General features: G+C 39.7%; 1 protein-coding gene across 2 annotated transcripts in view; it reads left to right on the top strand.

Annotated features, from left to right (window-relative positions):
• PRKN (parkin RBR E3 ubiquitin protein ligase) overlaps nucleotides 1-17,975 on the top strand; it is a 1,338,651-nt gene that overhangs the window by 1,141,132 nt on the left and 179,544 nt on the right. For both annotated transcript variants that reach the window (XM_078447547.2, XM_078447546.2), the window contains exon 9: nucleotides 8,074-8,223. In XM_078447547.2, coding sequence (XP_078303673.2) covers nucleotides 8,074-8,223 — 150 coding nt within the window. The remainder of the gene's footprint in view (nucleotides 1-8,073; nucleotides 8,224-17,975) is intronic.

Below are 17,975 nucleotides of genomic sequence, written 5' to 3'. Positions count from 1 at the left end.
GAGCAAGGAGAAATGGATTAATCATGAATGTGTGTTTCTCTATAAAGTTATTTTAGATTTGTTATCCAAAAAGGAAATTCTATAATAAGCTGTTTTTCATTATTTTCCAAAAGATGACTGTGGGAGAGTGAGCTGAAAAAATTTTTTTTAATAAAAAGGGAAAAAGAGAGAAAATGGAAGCAGCCTGGTTTTGGGGAAAGGGTGGTGTTTAGAGCCACAGCCCTGAGTTCTGATGTGGGATTGGGGGTTTCCTGCCTGGGTGAAGGTCAGCAAGGGACCGAACTTCTTTGTGACTCAGTGGTCTCGTGTTCCAGTTCCCAGAGTGGGCAGAGAATGAACTTCATAGACGAAGTGTCTGTCAGCACCGGCACCTGGGACAGAGTCGTAGTTCAGTGAATGGTATTTCTGATGGGGATTCCTCTCCTCCACAGGGGGTTACGAGAGGCCCCAGGGAGGGATTCCCCTGGTGCTCGTCGTCGTTAAGACCTAACAGAAGCCAGAATTTAGGGAGGGAAAGCAAGACAGGTCCCTGCCTGCGGAGGGGTAGTTTTGTAGCTGTACCTGAGTGCCCCCAAAAGGATACTCTGGAAAATTCCACGGAGGAACAAAAACCCACCTCCTCTGTGCTCAGGGGATTTGAAATTGAAAGGCTGCCATGCAGCTCCCAGATTGCTGACAAGCTGTGACTCATTTTGACAGAACATTTGCCAGTTTTACCTGCTATTCCTGTTGTTCACATTTGCCGTGGTTTTAAATTTTAGGTTCCTTTTTGCCTTCTTTTCTTACGAAAGCATGCAAATCAAGTATCACCATGGAGAGGTGTCTGTCTTCCTACCACCTTTTGGGTGGTTTTCCAGGGGTTCAGGGTAGTCAGGTGCAGACCCTTCCCAGCCTGACCCCTCGAGTGACCACCAGTATTTAGCAGGCAGTCAATGGCTGGCAAGAAAGGGGAAGCTAACTTGCCCATATGGGATTTGAACCTGTGACCCTTGCTTCATTATAGAACAATATTCTACCCAACTCAACTCTTCTAACTACCTACAGACCACCAAAATACAACCCCCATTTGATTATACTCTCTCATGATTCGTTATTTAGATTCCTAAAATGGGAGTTTATTGAAACTTCTATGAACTTTGTGCTTTAAAAATGGGTATTTTCCACTTTTACAAGAATCCATGAGCATACACGTAAAGACTGAATAATTTACTCCTCGAATAAATAAAATATAAACCATACCAATGAGTTGAGATCTTTACCTGATAGGTCACACTAACAGAATGCATTTTCAGAGAAATTTTTAATTTTTTTTTTCTCTTGGGGGCAAAGTAGTATGCTTTGTTAATACTTATTTTCCAAAATGTTTGCGAATACTATGTTGTCGCTTTAAATTATCTTAGTTACCTGTCTGTGGATTATCCATTTTATGAAAGTCTACGTATAAATTTGCAAACTAGTTTTAATAACAGCTTAAACAGCATTACTCAGCAGGTAAGTATGAAGCTGTCTACACAAACACAGGCGCACACACACACACACACACACACTCACTCTCTGATTCCAAAGACAAACACTAAAGAAGTGATTTTTTAAAGGGAATTTGCTACTTTTGCGCCCACCTGACAATAGATTCCACACAGGCCTAGTCCATGTTGCAAATTAATCATGTTCCTTCAGTCCTGTTTGTAAAACGCTACCCGTTATTGATGAGGAAAACAATCCCTTGCAGATTATGCAAGTACTATCGAATCAGCATTTCTTCATGTTCACCAATTTATCACTTTGCCACTGTTGTGTGTATTTTGCGCTCAGACACATGTAAATATTCCGCTCTACTTCCTGCTAATTTGTTACAAGTCTCCAGTAAACATACAGTAGGTTTCTTTCAATGAATTGTCATTTTTGTGCCAGTTTAGTAGTTGAGAGGAATCTATGGAAATGTGGGCCATATCTTGAAGGGAACCGACTAAGTATCTTTAATGGCATACGTGTAATTACATGTCTAAATTCTTTCCTTAGGATATGAAACTTTCTATAAATACTAACTCATTACTGTCTCTAGGTCAAATGTTTGTTCTTACAAAGTTCACAATGTAATAAAAAAAAAAAAAGGCAGTGCACTCAGTGGGCATAGGTTTCATTTCAGATGTGTGTACTTTTTAATTATCAGAAATGACCGGGTATATAAGTTAAAATATTTGTCTTCCGTGAGGAAAGAAATTGTATGCTCAAATTCTCTTGAGTGTATCATAAGTAGAATGACTATAATAAAGTCATTTTTTTTATATTCCTTAGCTAATGAGTGGAAAGAGGAACATAATTTTACATTTCATCAGTATTTGGAACCACTACAAATGCCATCAGCAAGAATACTAAAGCATTATTGGACTTTGTCCATAGGTTAACTTCTTCATAGATAAAAGCTATCATCATAGTAGTAAAATCACTTAGCTAAATTAAATATATAGGTAATCTGTCATCAAATCAGAAAACAGCCAATTGCTTGAGAGCCATTTATTTAAAATAGAAAAGCCATCCCACATCACTGATATTAATTTCCATTGCCTTTGATTATTTTATTAGAATTATTTAATTGATTGATGCTCACTGGAGTTATATTTCATTAACTCATCCTATAACAATTTGTTGTTTACCAACTACGGGCAAGATACTATAGCAGGGGTGCATAGGTGGTTCAGTCGGTTGAGCGTCCAACTTCAGCTCAGGTCATGATCTCGTGATTCGTGGGTTCGAACCCCACTTTAGGCTCCGTGCTGACAGCTCAGAGCCTGGAGACTGCTTCAGATGCTGTGTCTCCCTCTTTCTCTGACCCTCCCCTGCTTGTACTCTGTCTGTCTCTCTCTCCAAAATAAATAAACATAAAAAAAATTTTTTAAAGATACTATAGCCAATTCAGGAGATACAAATACACAAAAGGATGAGGGGAAGTGCAAAGGCCCACAGTCAAGTCTGGAGGGACAAGAGACTGTGTCCCCTGAACTCAAAACTTAACCAGCCAAAAATCACTTTTGAGACCAGGCCTCCCACTGAGCAGAAATATGCTTGGCACAGAAAAGGGGACAAGGAAAGAGGAAATCCAGTTAAAAGTAGGGTAACAAAGTTGGGAGGTGACAGAAGGTGAGCCCCCATGCGTTTATCCCCAAACCCCCAAAACCGGAAGAGGAAACTCCAGAGGCACCAAGAGCTATTCTGGATCCTACTTGTTTCTAAAGTGTCAGGAGGACTGATTTCATGTAAAACTGTGCAGCAGAAAGAACCAAGGTTCAATCCCATAAAATTTTTAAGAGGTTACAGAGAATGAAGAACAGAATGATGTCCTGAGAGACAATAAAAGCACGTCAGTCTGGTGGAAGCTAAAGTAACTATTTCAAAAAGAACCATGTTATTAAGAAATTATACAAATAAAAATAAGTAACAGATAGTGTCTTAAAAGAGGAAGTGAAAAGGAAGAAACTTCTAAAAACTGAAAGTAAAGTGAGATAAAGGATTCCAGAGATTAAATTCGACAGATTTAGAAGGTGAGTAAGGAAGATCCAATATACATATACTAGAAATCCTGTAAGAGACACGTCGAAGCAAGAAAATAGAGCAAATAACTGAAAATCAAATGCAATACAGCTTCCTTGAATCAAAAAAATTGATCAGAAAATGACCAGCATGAAGATATATTCTAACAAAACTACCATATTCTAAAGAAAGAAAATTCCTTTGGGCATCTAGGCAAAAAGATTATCAATTGAATGTATAAAGGGGAAAAAAATTAAATTGTCATCAGGCTTGTCCATAACACCTTACACCAGAAGAACATGGAGTAAGACAGTGAAGATGGTCAAGGGGGAAAAAATGTGAGCCTAGGACTTGATATCCAGCCAAATTCATTTTTAAGAATAAAGATCCCAAATAAACTGTCACGGATATGCAAGTCCTCAGTGAATATTTTTCCTATACACTCCTTCCAAGGAATTTACTAGAGAACAAGCTTCTAACAACCAAAATTACTGGAAAGATATCAACGTAAGAACTTGTGGGGAACATTACGTGTGTTTGTGTGTACATGTGTGTGTGTGTTTACACTTAAGATAACATGAAAAGTAACAGAAACAAAGCATAGTATGGAACGGGTGTATATCCCAACAAAGTAGATACAGTATTATTATAAAAATTTGGCAATGGGGCTCCTGGGTGGTTCAGTCGGTTAAGCATCAGACTCTTGGTTTTGGCTAAGGTCACGATCTCATGGTTTATGAGATCAAGCCCCAGGTTGGGCCCTAGGCTGACAGCTCAGAGCCTGTTTGGGATTCTCTCTTTCCCTCTCTCTCTGCCCCTCCCCTGCTCATGCTCTCTCTCAAAAAACAAAAAAAAAAACAAAAAAAAAAACAAACAAAAAAAAATTTTTTAATTTGGCAGAAGAAACAGTAGAACATGTGAAAATGTATTTGAGGTTTTTAGTAATCATATTCATAGTGATAGTATTGGTACTATTATTCTATATCCTTGTATGTGTGTGAGATAAGGCCATTGAGCTATTGTGGGATAGTGTTTTATTCTACCATCCTCTGTGTTCTTAAAAACCAGTGTAGAAGAAGCAAATACAAATGTCAAATAGAAAATGGTAAGTCAAAGCCCTGTTGTTCTGAAACACCTACCTTCTTAGTAAATTTCAAGTATACAATACAGTATTATTCACTGTACTATCATTTTGTACATTAGATTTCCAGAACTCATTCATCTTATAAAACTAAAACTTCATACCCATTTTGGCGAGGCCAAGGCATAAAAGTTGAAAGGTCTAGTGGTACAGTACTGAGCTGAGCACCTCAGAGGGTTCCGATAAATATTTATTGAAATCATTCGCAGTTCCATGAGAGGATGTTGTATGCCACCTCCTTAGGACATAGCTCGTTTCCCAGCTGACATCATCCACTCTCTCCTCTCTTCCCACCCCCTCCCTTCAGCATATAAATATATTATTTCTTCATTTTCAGAAAATCCTTTACAATCCCTCTGTCCCCTTCAGCCGCTATCCAATGTTTCTTTTCTCCAAACCCCTACGGGGAAAAGAACCCATTCTTGCCTCTTGCAATTCCTCTCCTCCAATTCTGTCCTGACTCCATTTGACTCCACTAAGATTTCTGGCTCCATGACTCCACTGAAATGGCTCTTGCCAAGACCCCAATGACATCTGTATTTCCAGCTCCAGCCAGTTTCCAGCAATTGCCTTCTGGGCAGCTTTTGAGACAGTTTATCATGACACCCTCACTCAAGTATTTTCTTCCCTTGGCTCCCAGGACACCCACATCCTTTTCATTTCCCACCTGCCTCATAGGCTGCTGCTTCTCAGTGCCCTTTGCTGGCTCCTTCTCATCTTCCCTACAAAGGTTAGATGGTCTCAGCTAGTCTCATGGCTATGGAGATAACACAGAGTTAGGCTGTCAAATCAGACACTCAGGAATCCTAGATGTAACCTTGTGTCACACTCTCCTAATGGCTTCAAAGGCGGGTAAAAATGAGGTGCCCACAAACCACAGAGAAGTCTGCGTCATTTAGCAGAGCTCCCTGGGTCGTTTCTCAGTGTATCAGGGTGTACTACAGGCAAGACTTAATGAATGAGGTCTCTGAGAAGTACCTGGAATGATCATTAATGTGCAATCTCTCAATTATATAAGCTATCCCATCACTCATCATTCAAGGAATCATTCATCACTTAAGCATTTCCTGCTTAATGTATTCCACAGTTAAGAATCTTTTCTAGCAAATGCCATTGTATGGATGTATCATTAGCGTGTTTACAAGAGGATTTGACCAAGTCATCTTTCTTTCTTTCCTGGGGCCAGAAAAATGAGAAAATGCATGGGAGGCCTGGTGCTAACCCTTTTCCTCCCAGCCTCCATGCACATATGATTTCAAATTTTGTATCTACAACCCACTTCTTTCTCCTAAACTCCAAACTCATACATTGTTAGCCACTCAACATCTTACTTAGCTGCATAGCAGTTTATTAAACTGAAGATAAATACAATATAAATAATGGCTCCTTTTCTCAACTCCCAACCTACACACACACACACACACACACACACACACACACACACACATATAGACACACACATGTACACACTGTCCTTCTAAAGTCTTTCCATCTCGGTTATTCATTCTCTGTGTCTGTCTCTGTGTGTGTGTGTGTGTGTGTGTGTGTGTGTGTGTGTGTGTGTGTGTCTGTGTCTGTGTGTCTGTGTGTGTGTGTGTGTCCTTCTGTCTTCTCAGACAAAAACATTATGTTCATGTTTGGCTCTTTTTTTTTCTCACACCATGTATCCAATCTGCCTAAAAATTTCGGCATTTTTACCTGCACCATATATCCACCTGATCCCCACCTCCACCACTAGCTTGCAGGTTTGAGCCACCACCATCCTCCATGTGGATTGCTGAAAACCTCCCGCCTGCCCCTCTGCTTCCTCCTTCTCTCCTTGCCCCCAAGAGTCTATTCTGAACACCTCAGCCAGATGGCTATCTTTAGAAGATTAGTCATATTATGTCACCCCACAGCTCCAAAGTCTCCATAGTTCCTGTTTCTCTCAGAAAGGCAGCCGGACTCTTCTACTGGCCTTCAGGGACCCACAGAGCCCAGATTCCCAAGAGCTCTCTGACTATGTTTTCTACCATTTCCTGTCCCGTCTCACTCAGCCACACTGGCCTCTGCTATCTCACAGCACCGAGCACATTCTGGCTTCTGTATCTTGGTAATGCTCTGTCCTTGGCCAGAAAGCCCATTCCCATGGGTAGCCACATGGTTTGCTTTTCTAATCTCCCTTCGATGTTTGCCCACATGTATCTTCTTTATAAGGCATCCCCTATCTCTTAATCACCCCTTCAAAACTGTAGTCCCCATCTTCCCCCAAATCTGTTTCTTCCCTGTTTTTTATTCTCCTTCCCACTGAAATATAACCTTTCGGTGTTTATCATTATCCTCATGTGGATGAGAGCACAGGTGTCTATTTTGTCCACTGCAGTATCCCCAGCACCCACAGTCTGACCATAGTAAGCTGTCAATGAAGGTTGCATAAATTAATTAACAGTGAAGCAAATCCACTTGACTTGATCTGAGTTTAGAAGAGAATGTGATCAAATAACACCAGGAGAACAATAACAAGGCTGCAATAGGATGGCCTTGGAACCTGCACTATGTAGTTTTATTCTGCGGGCTGGGGAAACCAGGGAGGGGGTCGAGCCATGCAAGGGCACGATGAAGTCAGGGATAAAAGAAACCATACTTTAAGAAAGAGAACAATGATGAAAGGAAAACATGAATCTTCTTCATCAAGCTGAATGTGCTCAGTATTCCTCAGATGTGCTCAGATATCCTGTGAGCTGCCCACAATTAGCACAGGGTAGAATATCAGGACCTATTTTCAAAATGGTTTCAAAAACTCATAGACACCTGAATAGAGGCATGAAAATATACCACTTGATAAGACTGATAATGATGCATTATGTGTCCATAACTTAAAATATAGATATGTCTCCTAAAATTCCTGAAATAAGACTGTTAAATGGAGGTGATGTTAGTAATATTAAAAATCCAAACTGGGGCCCCTGGGTGGCTCAGTCGGTTGGGCGTCCGACTTCAGCTCAGGTCACGATCTCGCGGTCCGCGAGTTCGAGCCCCGCGTCGGGCTCTGGGCTGACGGCTCAGAGCCTGGAGCCTGCTTCCGATTCTGTGTCTCCCTCTCTCTCTGCCCCTCACCTGCTCATGCTCTGTCTCTCGCTGTCTCAAAAATAAATAATAACATCAAAAAAATTTTAAAAAACAAATCCAAACTTGGGGGGGGAATATTTAGGACCAATTTCTAGAAATACAAAGTTATCCATTTTGCTAATTGAAATTGGAAAGGCTTTCATTGTGTTGGATAATACCTTATCCACCCCTCCCCATTTTTTTTTTAACCAAAACAGATTAGCAAGAAAACCCACACGCCACCAGCTGTTAACATTTTGGCTAAAACAGCACATCTTCATATTGTCACTTTGAAAAACCCATGTTGTGTTTCACAGTACAACCGGTACCAGCAATATGGCGCTGAAGAGTGTGTGCTCCAGATGGGGGGCGTGCTGTGCCCTCACCCTGGCTGTGGAGCAGGGCTGCTTCCCGAGCCAGGCAGGAGGAAGGTCACTTGTGAAGGGGGAAATGGTCTGGGCTGCGGGGTAAGTACCACCTACACCTCTGGGTGTTGATTTTGTGTGCTTTTTTTTTTTTTTTTTTTTTTTTTTTGGCAAATTGGCAAAGATTATCTATTTGTTTTACTTTCATTTTTCCCTTTGTACTCAGATGTCCTTGAACTGATGTATAAGAAAATAGATTTTTAGGGGTACCTGGGCCGCTCAGTTGGTTAAGCATCTGACTCTTGGTTTCGGCTCAGGTCGTGATCTCATGGTTCCGTGAGCTGGAGCCCCCTGTGCTGACAGTGTAGAGCCTGCTTGAGATGCTTTCTCCCTCTCTCTCTCTCTCTCTTTCACTCTCAAAATGAGTAACTTAAAAAGAAATGAGATTTTTAAATTCTTACGTAGGATCCCAAATATGAACATAGACCTTCATTGATGTCCTTTTCAGATTGTTTGCTTTAATCGTTTATCACAGTGTCTTCTGTAAGGCATTGTGAATTACTAGACCAGATTTTAAACTCTCTTTCTGGTGCTCAGCTGATTCAGAGAAAATACTTATTATTTTTTCAGAGTTTACTTTAAGTAGGCAGAGTAAAGGGGAAAGAGGATTTCCCATCAGTGATGTCTTAACAAAATTGTTTGCCTAAGTATTTCAAGAAATAAAATGAAGATTAATATGGAAAACTTGAAATTTTATTGTGTCATAAAAATCATTTTAAATAGAGATGAGCAAAACTAATGGTGCCTCTTAGGGAAGCAGAATAAGAAACATGGAAAATGTTTGTTCTAAGAGGTCAACCAGTATGACCCAGATGGCTTCTTGAATGAATCTATGGCTGCAAGCTGACAGTGAAGGTGTGAGGGGAGCATAACTCAAACACAAAAAGGCTTTGCTAAATTATAGGTTGAAATGACAAATGGATAATAATCCTGATATTAAATTTCATGCAGGCCAGAAAAGGAAGAAGGTGTATGTGCTTATAAAATGGTATTGAATTTTGATGGGAAAACATTTCTTTTAAAATTGCAACTTCATGAGGAGCTTTCTGGAAGGAGTGTTGATGGCAGAGGCATATTGCCCGGGCCTAATTTTTGGCTGAGAGCTGTAAGTCACCTATGCATAAGGTGGTATCTGTTGTCCTTAGTAAAGCTATCTGTCATGCAGTGGGTTGCAAAGCCCTGAGCTGAGCCATAATGTAGAGAAAGTGGACATTGAAAACCAGTGAGATACCATGATGCCTACTCAGAAAAAAATGGCTCTGGATTAATAGTCATGATCACATTGGGATGGACACACAAGTCATGTTTGCTACTTTTAGAAATTATGAAAATCAAACGACACTTTGCAGCCCCGATCATCATCATTAACTGTGTAATCTGCGCCGATTGTGTGTGGCCTGAGCAAGCTGCTAAATTCTGGGATCAGAATGCTAGTGAATGTTTTCTTTTAAAATAATTTATAAGAGTTTTTCACTAATATCTAAATTGTATGTTTCTGCCTGCTAATTGCCTGCCATTGTTCCATTCTTTAAAGCTGGATGTTAAGATCTTAACATTTTTTATGGGGAAAAGAGTTTCTTTGGCCCATCTTCTGCATTCAGTTATTCATTTGCTTTAAAGAACTTTGAAAGTTTGGGGTGCCTGGATGGCTCAGCTGGTTGAGTGTCTGACTCTTGATTTTGGCTCGGATCACAGTCTCACAGTACGTAAGATGGAGCCCCATGTCAGGCTCTGTGATGACAGCATTAAGCTTGCTTGGGATTCTCTCTCTCCACCCCTCAAGGCCCTGCTAACACACACACTGTCTCTCAAAATAAATAAATAAACATAAAAAAAGGGACTTCAAAAGTTTTATGTAATTTTAAATATTGAACAGCTATAGCTTCCTTTTTGCATACAATGTCACATTGTAAGTAAATAACATACATTTAAGCTCCAAATCATGGAAAATTACTTTGGGAGTGAATTGAATTGCTTTAATATCTTTGGATTAAAGAGTTTGGGGGCAAACCTTACCTAAATGAGGATAGCTATCTTCAGAATATTTCTTTGTCCTTTCGAAATTATAGGTGATGAGTTTTATTTTATTTTTATTTGTTCTGTTTTGTTGTTTTTGAAAGTGTGCTTGTCAGTTTATAGATTACTTATCTATTACTGCATAACAAATAACCTCAAATTCTAGATGTTTAATTAATAAACATTTATTATCTCACAGTCGCTGATGGTCAGGAGTCCATAAGTCGCTTAGCTGGGTGGTTCTGGCTCAGGGTCTCTCATGAGGCTGTAGTCAAGCTGGGTTGTAGTTATCTGAAGGCTTGACTGGGGCTGGAAGATCCACTTCCAAAATGGTTCATTCACATGATAAGAGACTGAAAACAACCTCAGTTCCTCACTGGCTACTGGCAGAAGGCCACAGTTCCCCACCACCCAGCCCTCTTCTTAGGCTATTTGACCACAACAGTGGCAGATAACTTACCTGGAGCAAATGATCCAAGAGAGTGAAGAGAAACCACAGTGCCTGTGTGACCTGATCTCCAAGGTTGTACCCCATGACTTTATTTCATTCATTAGAACTGATGTGTAAGATCCAGCCCACCTGAAAGGGAAGGCAGTTAGGCACTGTCTTAAAGAAAAGAGTATCAAAGAATTCATGAACATATTCTGAACCCACAGTTTGCAATTTGAAGAATTTGCAAAAAGAACAAAGAAATGACTTTCTAAAGTATGCACCTAACTTGATGTTTTCCTTTCTCTCCCTGTCTTTTTGCCCCAATCCCCATATTCCTGTTGAGGCTTACATCAATTCCCATTGCTTTGACTTCTCAACATAGAGAAGATAAATTGACCTCATCATTACCCTTTTCCTTCAAACTCTTGACTTTCACGAAAGGATGTTAACCCAACCAACATGCTTTTGGGGATTCTGTAGTGGTTAAAAAGGAGATTGGGTTGGAGGCCTTAGTTCAAACCCTGTCTCCACCAGCTACTACTGGTCTTAATATTTCTGCACTTCAGTTTCCTCATCTCTAAAACAGGGTGTATTATAGCAACCCCATATAAGACTGTTATGACAATGAAATGAGATCATATGTGTAAAGTGCTTAGAACAATACCTGGCATACAATGTATATTTATTTAATATTTAATCAAAAGTTTAATCAATATTTATCAACACCTTGCTTAAAAGACTAGATATCCAAACAAAACTACATAAAAGAGAACCATTTGCTGCTCTCCTCCAAATATTCCAGAATCGAGCCAGATCAAGCCATATCTACAGCAGGGAATTAAGTACCTAGACCTCACTCTTTTAGCCCTTCAAAGAATTGCTTTTCCTACACATTACTTTGGCAAAATGTCGTTCACGTTGTAGTCTTTATACAGAAAATTTGATACCTGTGGTTCAGGACATCCCAATGGACTTTTCTATGAGCAAACATGGTGGCTATTCTAGGCTGACCGCTGCAGCAGGAGCACAAGGACAACTTAAAGTTGTTCTTGAAGACCTTGCATATGGTGCAACTAATAAGGTGTCCCTCTGAAAGGTAACTGGTCAAAAACACGAAGCCACATTTGTGTTCCAGGTATAGCATATAAGTGGACCATTAGTAGCGGATTTTGAAGTTCATTTTCTGGCTTCACTTTTTTCCTTCTTTCTCTCCCCCTTTCTCTGATGTACGCAGTTCTGCTATGATTTGTACATAAGCTGCCAATCTTTTCTGGATTTCAGGGTAGTAATGGAAAGCTGTTGTGTGGTAGAAATCATCGTTAGTTCATGTTGTTCAGAGGCAGAACAGGGCCCGGTAAGTAGAGGTTAGAGGAAGACGAGTCACTGCTTAGCATTTGCCCTAACACCATGGACAACTAACAACAAAATGGGCTGCCTCAGGGAGTAGCGAGTACCTCATCCTGCACAGTGTTCCTGGAAAGCTATGGAAGAATCATAGAGTCTTGGATATGAAGACTCTCTAAATATCATTAACCTCAGTGGTTCTCAGGCTGTAGTTTACAGGTTTAATGTAAGATATCTGTGAGTCTATCTGTGCTTAATTTTTTCTCAACTACCAACAGGTTTTTATTATCTGGGTATCCAAGAAATGCTTGATATTACAAAAAGTATCTCATGAGTAAAAAGATTGAGAGTCAAATTCCCTGTCATTAACAGACTTTAAAAATTAGGCCTCAGAGGTACATTGTGTTGTGCTTATGGACACCCATTTTCAGAGCTGAGACACATCTCCATGTGTTGTACTCCAGGGTTGGATGGATCCAGTCTTCCAGTCAGTCGGCTCACCACTACATGCCCAGATGGTCCTTCATACACCCATGATTACTGTTGTATATAGATTCCATATATACTTCAGTATTGTGCCTGTCTTTGGCTTCTTAAAATAGGTACTTAGGTTAGTATTTATGACTCTCTTATTCAAATATATAGTAATGCCCATTGGAAAATCAGATTACTTGATCCTTTGCTCCACTATATCACTAGACTTGTCTGCTACCTGGAGAGCAGTATACCTTAGCTAGTAAATGAAGGCAAGGATTTCTATTTAAATGATAATGTCAGTCCATCTCAGAAAGGTCTGACAGATGTGTGATGGTTCCAGCAAATTTATTACCATTATAAAGAATTATCTGAGCTTAAGTCCCGTGTCCCAGAATTTAAGTTGAAGTGTTACCCTTGTTTCATGCCTTTATATTCCCATTCTTAGTCTTGATATTATCGTCTTCAGTAAATCCATGTATGTGGAGTTCAACATTCATTGGATGGATGGATGAATCTTAATAATGTAGAAGTAATATGAATACACTATCACTTTTATTTTCAAATATTAATCACAATTTTCCCCAATATTAGAATTGCTTCCCTTGCCTCAACAAGAACCTCATCAAAAAGTATAAAATATACAGTGGTTTACGTGCACACATAATACATAATTCAGAGCAAAATGTACTAAGCTCAGGGATCCAGAAAAAGTCAATTAGGAGCCTGGAAGTGCTGCAAGCATTACAGTTTTGTACCCTGTCAAAGGCTACACAGCCAAATTAGAATTTTGTACATTCTGATACATAAAATGTTTTAGTCTTGGGTGCACTGAGATTTTGGTTTTCCCACAGCACAGAATATTTTTACGTTGATAGATGGAGCTCAACAAAGAATATATTTGGGGATCAAATAGCCTGACCTCACTCTCTGCTAACTCTTGACCATATTTTTACTACTGCTTATAAAAATATTAATTGATTTCCTAAGGAATTCATGTTACGCATTATTCTTTACTCCGGCCTTATTTCTATTCATCAGAACTATCTCGCTAACTTTTATGACTCCAATGTAAAATGTTGACATGTTTAATACTGGAAAACAGCAACAAAATATGGAATACATTAATACTCGCTGACCTGGGAATACAGAAAGCTAAGGCAATCAAACCTTGTGAGTTTTCTATAAATAAAACATCATTATCTTGTTTGGTATTGTTTGGGGATATTATATGACTGAGAGATCATTTCTCATCTGGGATAATAGGAGTTAGATGAAGAACTTTCTCTTTTAAATTAGAAATCCGAGGATGAAAATAACAACTGAAAAAAAAGCAGCTTTAAAAAAAAAATCATGCTACTGACCATTTGTTAAGGAAATCAGATAGACTTTCTAAGGCACCCTATAGTCACTCTTTAATTTACTGGAGAGTACATGTTGCTCCGAGGCAGATTTATCAAGGCACTCATGAAGCGTTCACCGTGGTCTCCACACTCGCACAGACCCCTTGATTTTACCAAGGTTATCTTCTTGCATTTTTCTTGAAGAGGGTCTCCAAGATAGAGAGGCTGCATCAAACCCAAGTCTAGATCTGCACAACTATGGAGTATGACCTGCTACGTGCAAAGAAACTTTTGTCGAAAATGGTGATTTCAAACTGCTTATAACAATAGCATTATTGTATTGTTGAAGATTGTAGTTACATCAGAGTCCAAGCTTCATTTTACATAGGAAAGGAGCCAATGAAGACAAATGCAGATACCTAGTCTTTCACTCAAAGATCGGATTATTGAGTTAAAAACTTAAAGTAATGAATAGGTGGGGAGGCTTTTTGTTCAATATATGGAGCTCTTAAATAAAAAGCAAGCAGATGGACGATATCTAATAATACAAGGGGAAACAAAATGGTTACTTTTCCTATTCTTTAAGGATAGTTTAATTTTATAAAAATACAACATTTAATTAAATTTTGTGAAGTATTTTGAAACCTATATTGAATTCTCTCTTTTTAAAAGGAAGACTAGAGAGTAAAATCTAGACTCCAAATACATGTGGTTTATACTGTGATGCTTCCAAGGAGACACCAAAAGGGATAGGTATTTTCCAATGTGCCTCGATGGGAGTTTGTAAGCACAAAGCTCCAGTTGCAATCATACACCTCGCTTGCCTCAACCACCCGGCCTCTGCAACACATAAAGAGTAGAATCATAGCTTGTGGACACGTTATTCTTTTATATAACCTTTTAATCTTTCATATATATTCTTCGATATATAAATAAAAGTATTTTTTAAGCTAATGTTATGAAATGTCAAGAAATCTGCATTCTATGTTTATTTGACATGTGTCCAAAAATCTAATTTAAACTCTAAGATTGGCTCATTTGCAGATTGGAAACAAGTCTCGCTAGACTTTCTGTGTGAGAGACAGCTTGAAGTGCAAAGATAGAAAGCTTTGGAGAATATTTATTTTAATTAAAGGAATCGTTCACAAACGTACAAACAAGTGCTGTATACCATTCCTCTGGAAAACATTTATCAATTGGCAAATGTTCCTAGAAAGTGTTCTGTGGTTTGAAACAGAAAGACGTATTTTCTAACCCAACTCAGACCAGTGACCGTTCCACGTGTCTTTAGCTATTTTTGTTGTTGTTGTTGTTAAAATAAAGGGAAGTCCGAAATAATGATACTCTTTCAAAATGGTAAGCTCCATCTCTTTGAATAATGTTAGGAAATCAATTTTGTGGCAAATTGATTTCTTCTTTAGCTCTACAAGCTACCAGAGAGCTCAGAACACTCTAGAAAACAGACTTCTACTCAAGATAACATAGTTTCTCTGAATTTCTTTTGATTCTGCTCTCACTTCAGTTTAGGGCTCTGCTGTGCAGTATGGTAGCCACTAGCCAGACACGGCTATTTAAATTAAAATTAAATAAAATTTAAAATTTGTTTCCTACTCACAATAGACACATTTCCAATGCTTCCACGGCCACATGTGGCTTCCTACCACCGGACTAGACAATGCAGATACAGGATGATATCTTCGTCAGCACAGAAAGTCCTATCAGACAGCATGAGTCTAGAGAAAGACTAGAATATCACCCAAAAAGAGTTTCCTGTGTCTCAGATACAAACGCTTCGACCTCTTCCATCTGGTTAGGAAGAAAAATCTTTCCAGAAATTAAAGTCATTTCCTAAGAACAAAAATGTACAGCCGGATTTTCCAAAGGGAGGCTCATTCAGCATAGGTTCCAGAGGATGTTACTGGGAGGAAAGTTGGAGTAGAGGCAGAGAGGCTTGGCAGAGGTCCATTATCAGAGAGCTTGGAAACTTAGTGTTAAGCTAAGTTAAATAGAGGTGTCCCCTCTCCCCCGCCTTAAAGCTTTCAGTATGCAAACACGCATTTTTGCCTGAACAAATAGAATACCACAAGCAGCATTTCCTAAACTCTTTACAGCAAGAACTGCCTTTTGTGTGGTGCATTTTATAGGATGGGTGTTTCGTGGAACAACTTGGGAAGGAAAGCATTTGCTCCAATTTTTTCAATGGACGATGCCCAACAGCAAGCATACCACAGTCACAATGAGCTAGTGGGACCAAAGGCTAGGAACCTTACACCTACAACATTTTCCTCTTTGTAGAGAACTAACAAAGTATGCTTTTTTAAAGAATGAAATTGTATACCATATTGTTGTGGGTGTATTTTTGACACTGCATATTTTTATAGTGAAACCTTTTTATTTTCTTAAGCAGCCATTGATACATAGTCCTATGGGCATAAGATCCATGGAGAAGAGAGGATGAAACGTTATGACTGTGGGTGATTAGTTTTTTCAGATGATTCCTCTTTGGTGAACATGAAGATCTTTAAATTCCATAGAATAAATGATATTTTGGTGAATACAATAGTTTCATCAACATAGCTGATGTTACTATTATGTCAGTCTCATAAAGCGTTAAGAGCATAGGACAGTATGATAATGATACGGGATTGTGGGGTTTGGGGTTTTGTTCTGGTTTTCCATACAGTCCGGAACGGCGGCAGCACAATGCGAGGGCAATCACAACCCTGTGCAACGTGGGTCACACACAGCCGTGAACGCCCTGCTGGGGGCGCTCTCGCAGGGTGGCCGGCTGGAGTTCCCCTACCTGGTATCCTGAAGGGTGGGCCTCTCTTCCCAGAGGCCGCTGGTAGATCTCGGGGACAGAGAGCTATGCTCTGTGTCGTTATACTAATTAATGTCCCCCCGGCCCCGGCCCTCATTTCTCAGGCTTCTATCATCTGGTGGCAGAAGCTTCCCAGAGACACATCAAGTCCTCTTTCGGACTTGCCTCCAGCTCTTCTCTCTTTACGGCTCTCCGGGACAGCAGCCCCTGCAGGAGCTGGTTCCTCCTACAGATTTATCTAGGGCCTGGCCGCCATCGTTCCTTCCTGTGCCCCGGGGCTTCTTGATTTCCCGTCCCGCTGCCTTTAGAGAGTGGCCTCAAGGATCTGATGTTATTCATTCCCGTTGTTTCATTATACTTTCTGGGTCTCATCTTTCACGGTGGTATTCATACTCTGGATTATGAGGTTATGATCATCAAAACGGTTTTCTCTGCTCTTTTATTTTGCCTTTTTTACACTAATTTCTATTGTGCTCAAATATATGTAACATAAAATTTGCCATTTATAACCATTTGTAAGCATACAGAGCAGTGGCATTAGGTACAGTCGTAATGTTGTGTAACCATCAGCTATGATTATTTCCAAACTTTTTCATCACCCCAAACAGAAACTCCGTACCCCTTCTGCAGTAACCAACTCCCCATCCCCCCCAGTCCCTGGTAATCTCCAATCTGTTTTCTGTCTCTATGAATTTGCCTAGTCTAGGTATTTCACACTAAGTGGAATCAGAGTCCTTTTCTGTCCGGCTAATTTCACTTAGCATGAAGTTTTCATGGCTTATCCATGCTATAGCATGTATCAGAGTTCGCTGCTTTACACAGATGAATCATATTCCGTCACATGGATGTACCACACTTTGTTCCTCCAATTCTATTCTCAAATGTATTCAGCTGGAATAGTCCTTTTATCTCCCCAGATCAAAAGCCAGGCAGGCTCTCTGACTTTAGGTAAGTAATCAGTATATTACTCATGAGTGATAAGAAGTCTTAGGGTCCTTTTAGGTTGCCATCATTCTCTCAATTCATCAAAAATGCCTTGTCCCCCCAGGATTGGATTTAACATTAAATGTTCACCCCCTGTCTGTGAGGCCCGGCCCTGTGCATCATACCTACGTGCACTTGGTATGAAACCCCAAAGGGACTTGGTTGCTCTATGGGTTCCTAAGTCCCACGTATAGCACTAATACTTTATTCATCTCCAGTGTACGTTTGGCGGTAAGTTCAACAATAGCTGATTATTCACGTTATCCCCAAAGACCTGGCAGGTGTCCACTTAAGCTATATCTAGATCCAGGCTTTTAATTCCAGTGCTTAAAATTAGTTTGCCTCAAATAAAATAAAATCTGTTTGCCTACATTAATAC

Source organism: Panthera onca, chromosome B2 (assembly GCF_046562875.1).
Source record: "Panthera onca isolate mPanOnc1 chromosome B2, mPanOnc1 haplotype 2, whole genome shotgun sequence".
Taxonomy (NCBI): Eukaryota; Metazoa; Chordata; class Mammalia; order Carnivora; family Felidae; genus Panthera; species Panthera onca.
The sequence above is the reverse complement of the archived record's forward strand: the minus strand, read 5'-3'. Positions and strand labels throughout refer to the sequence as shown.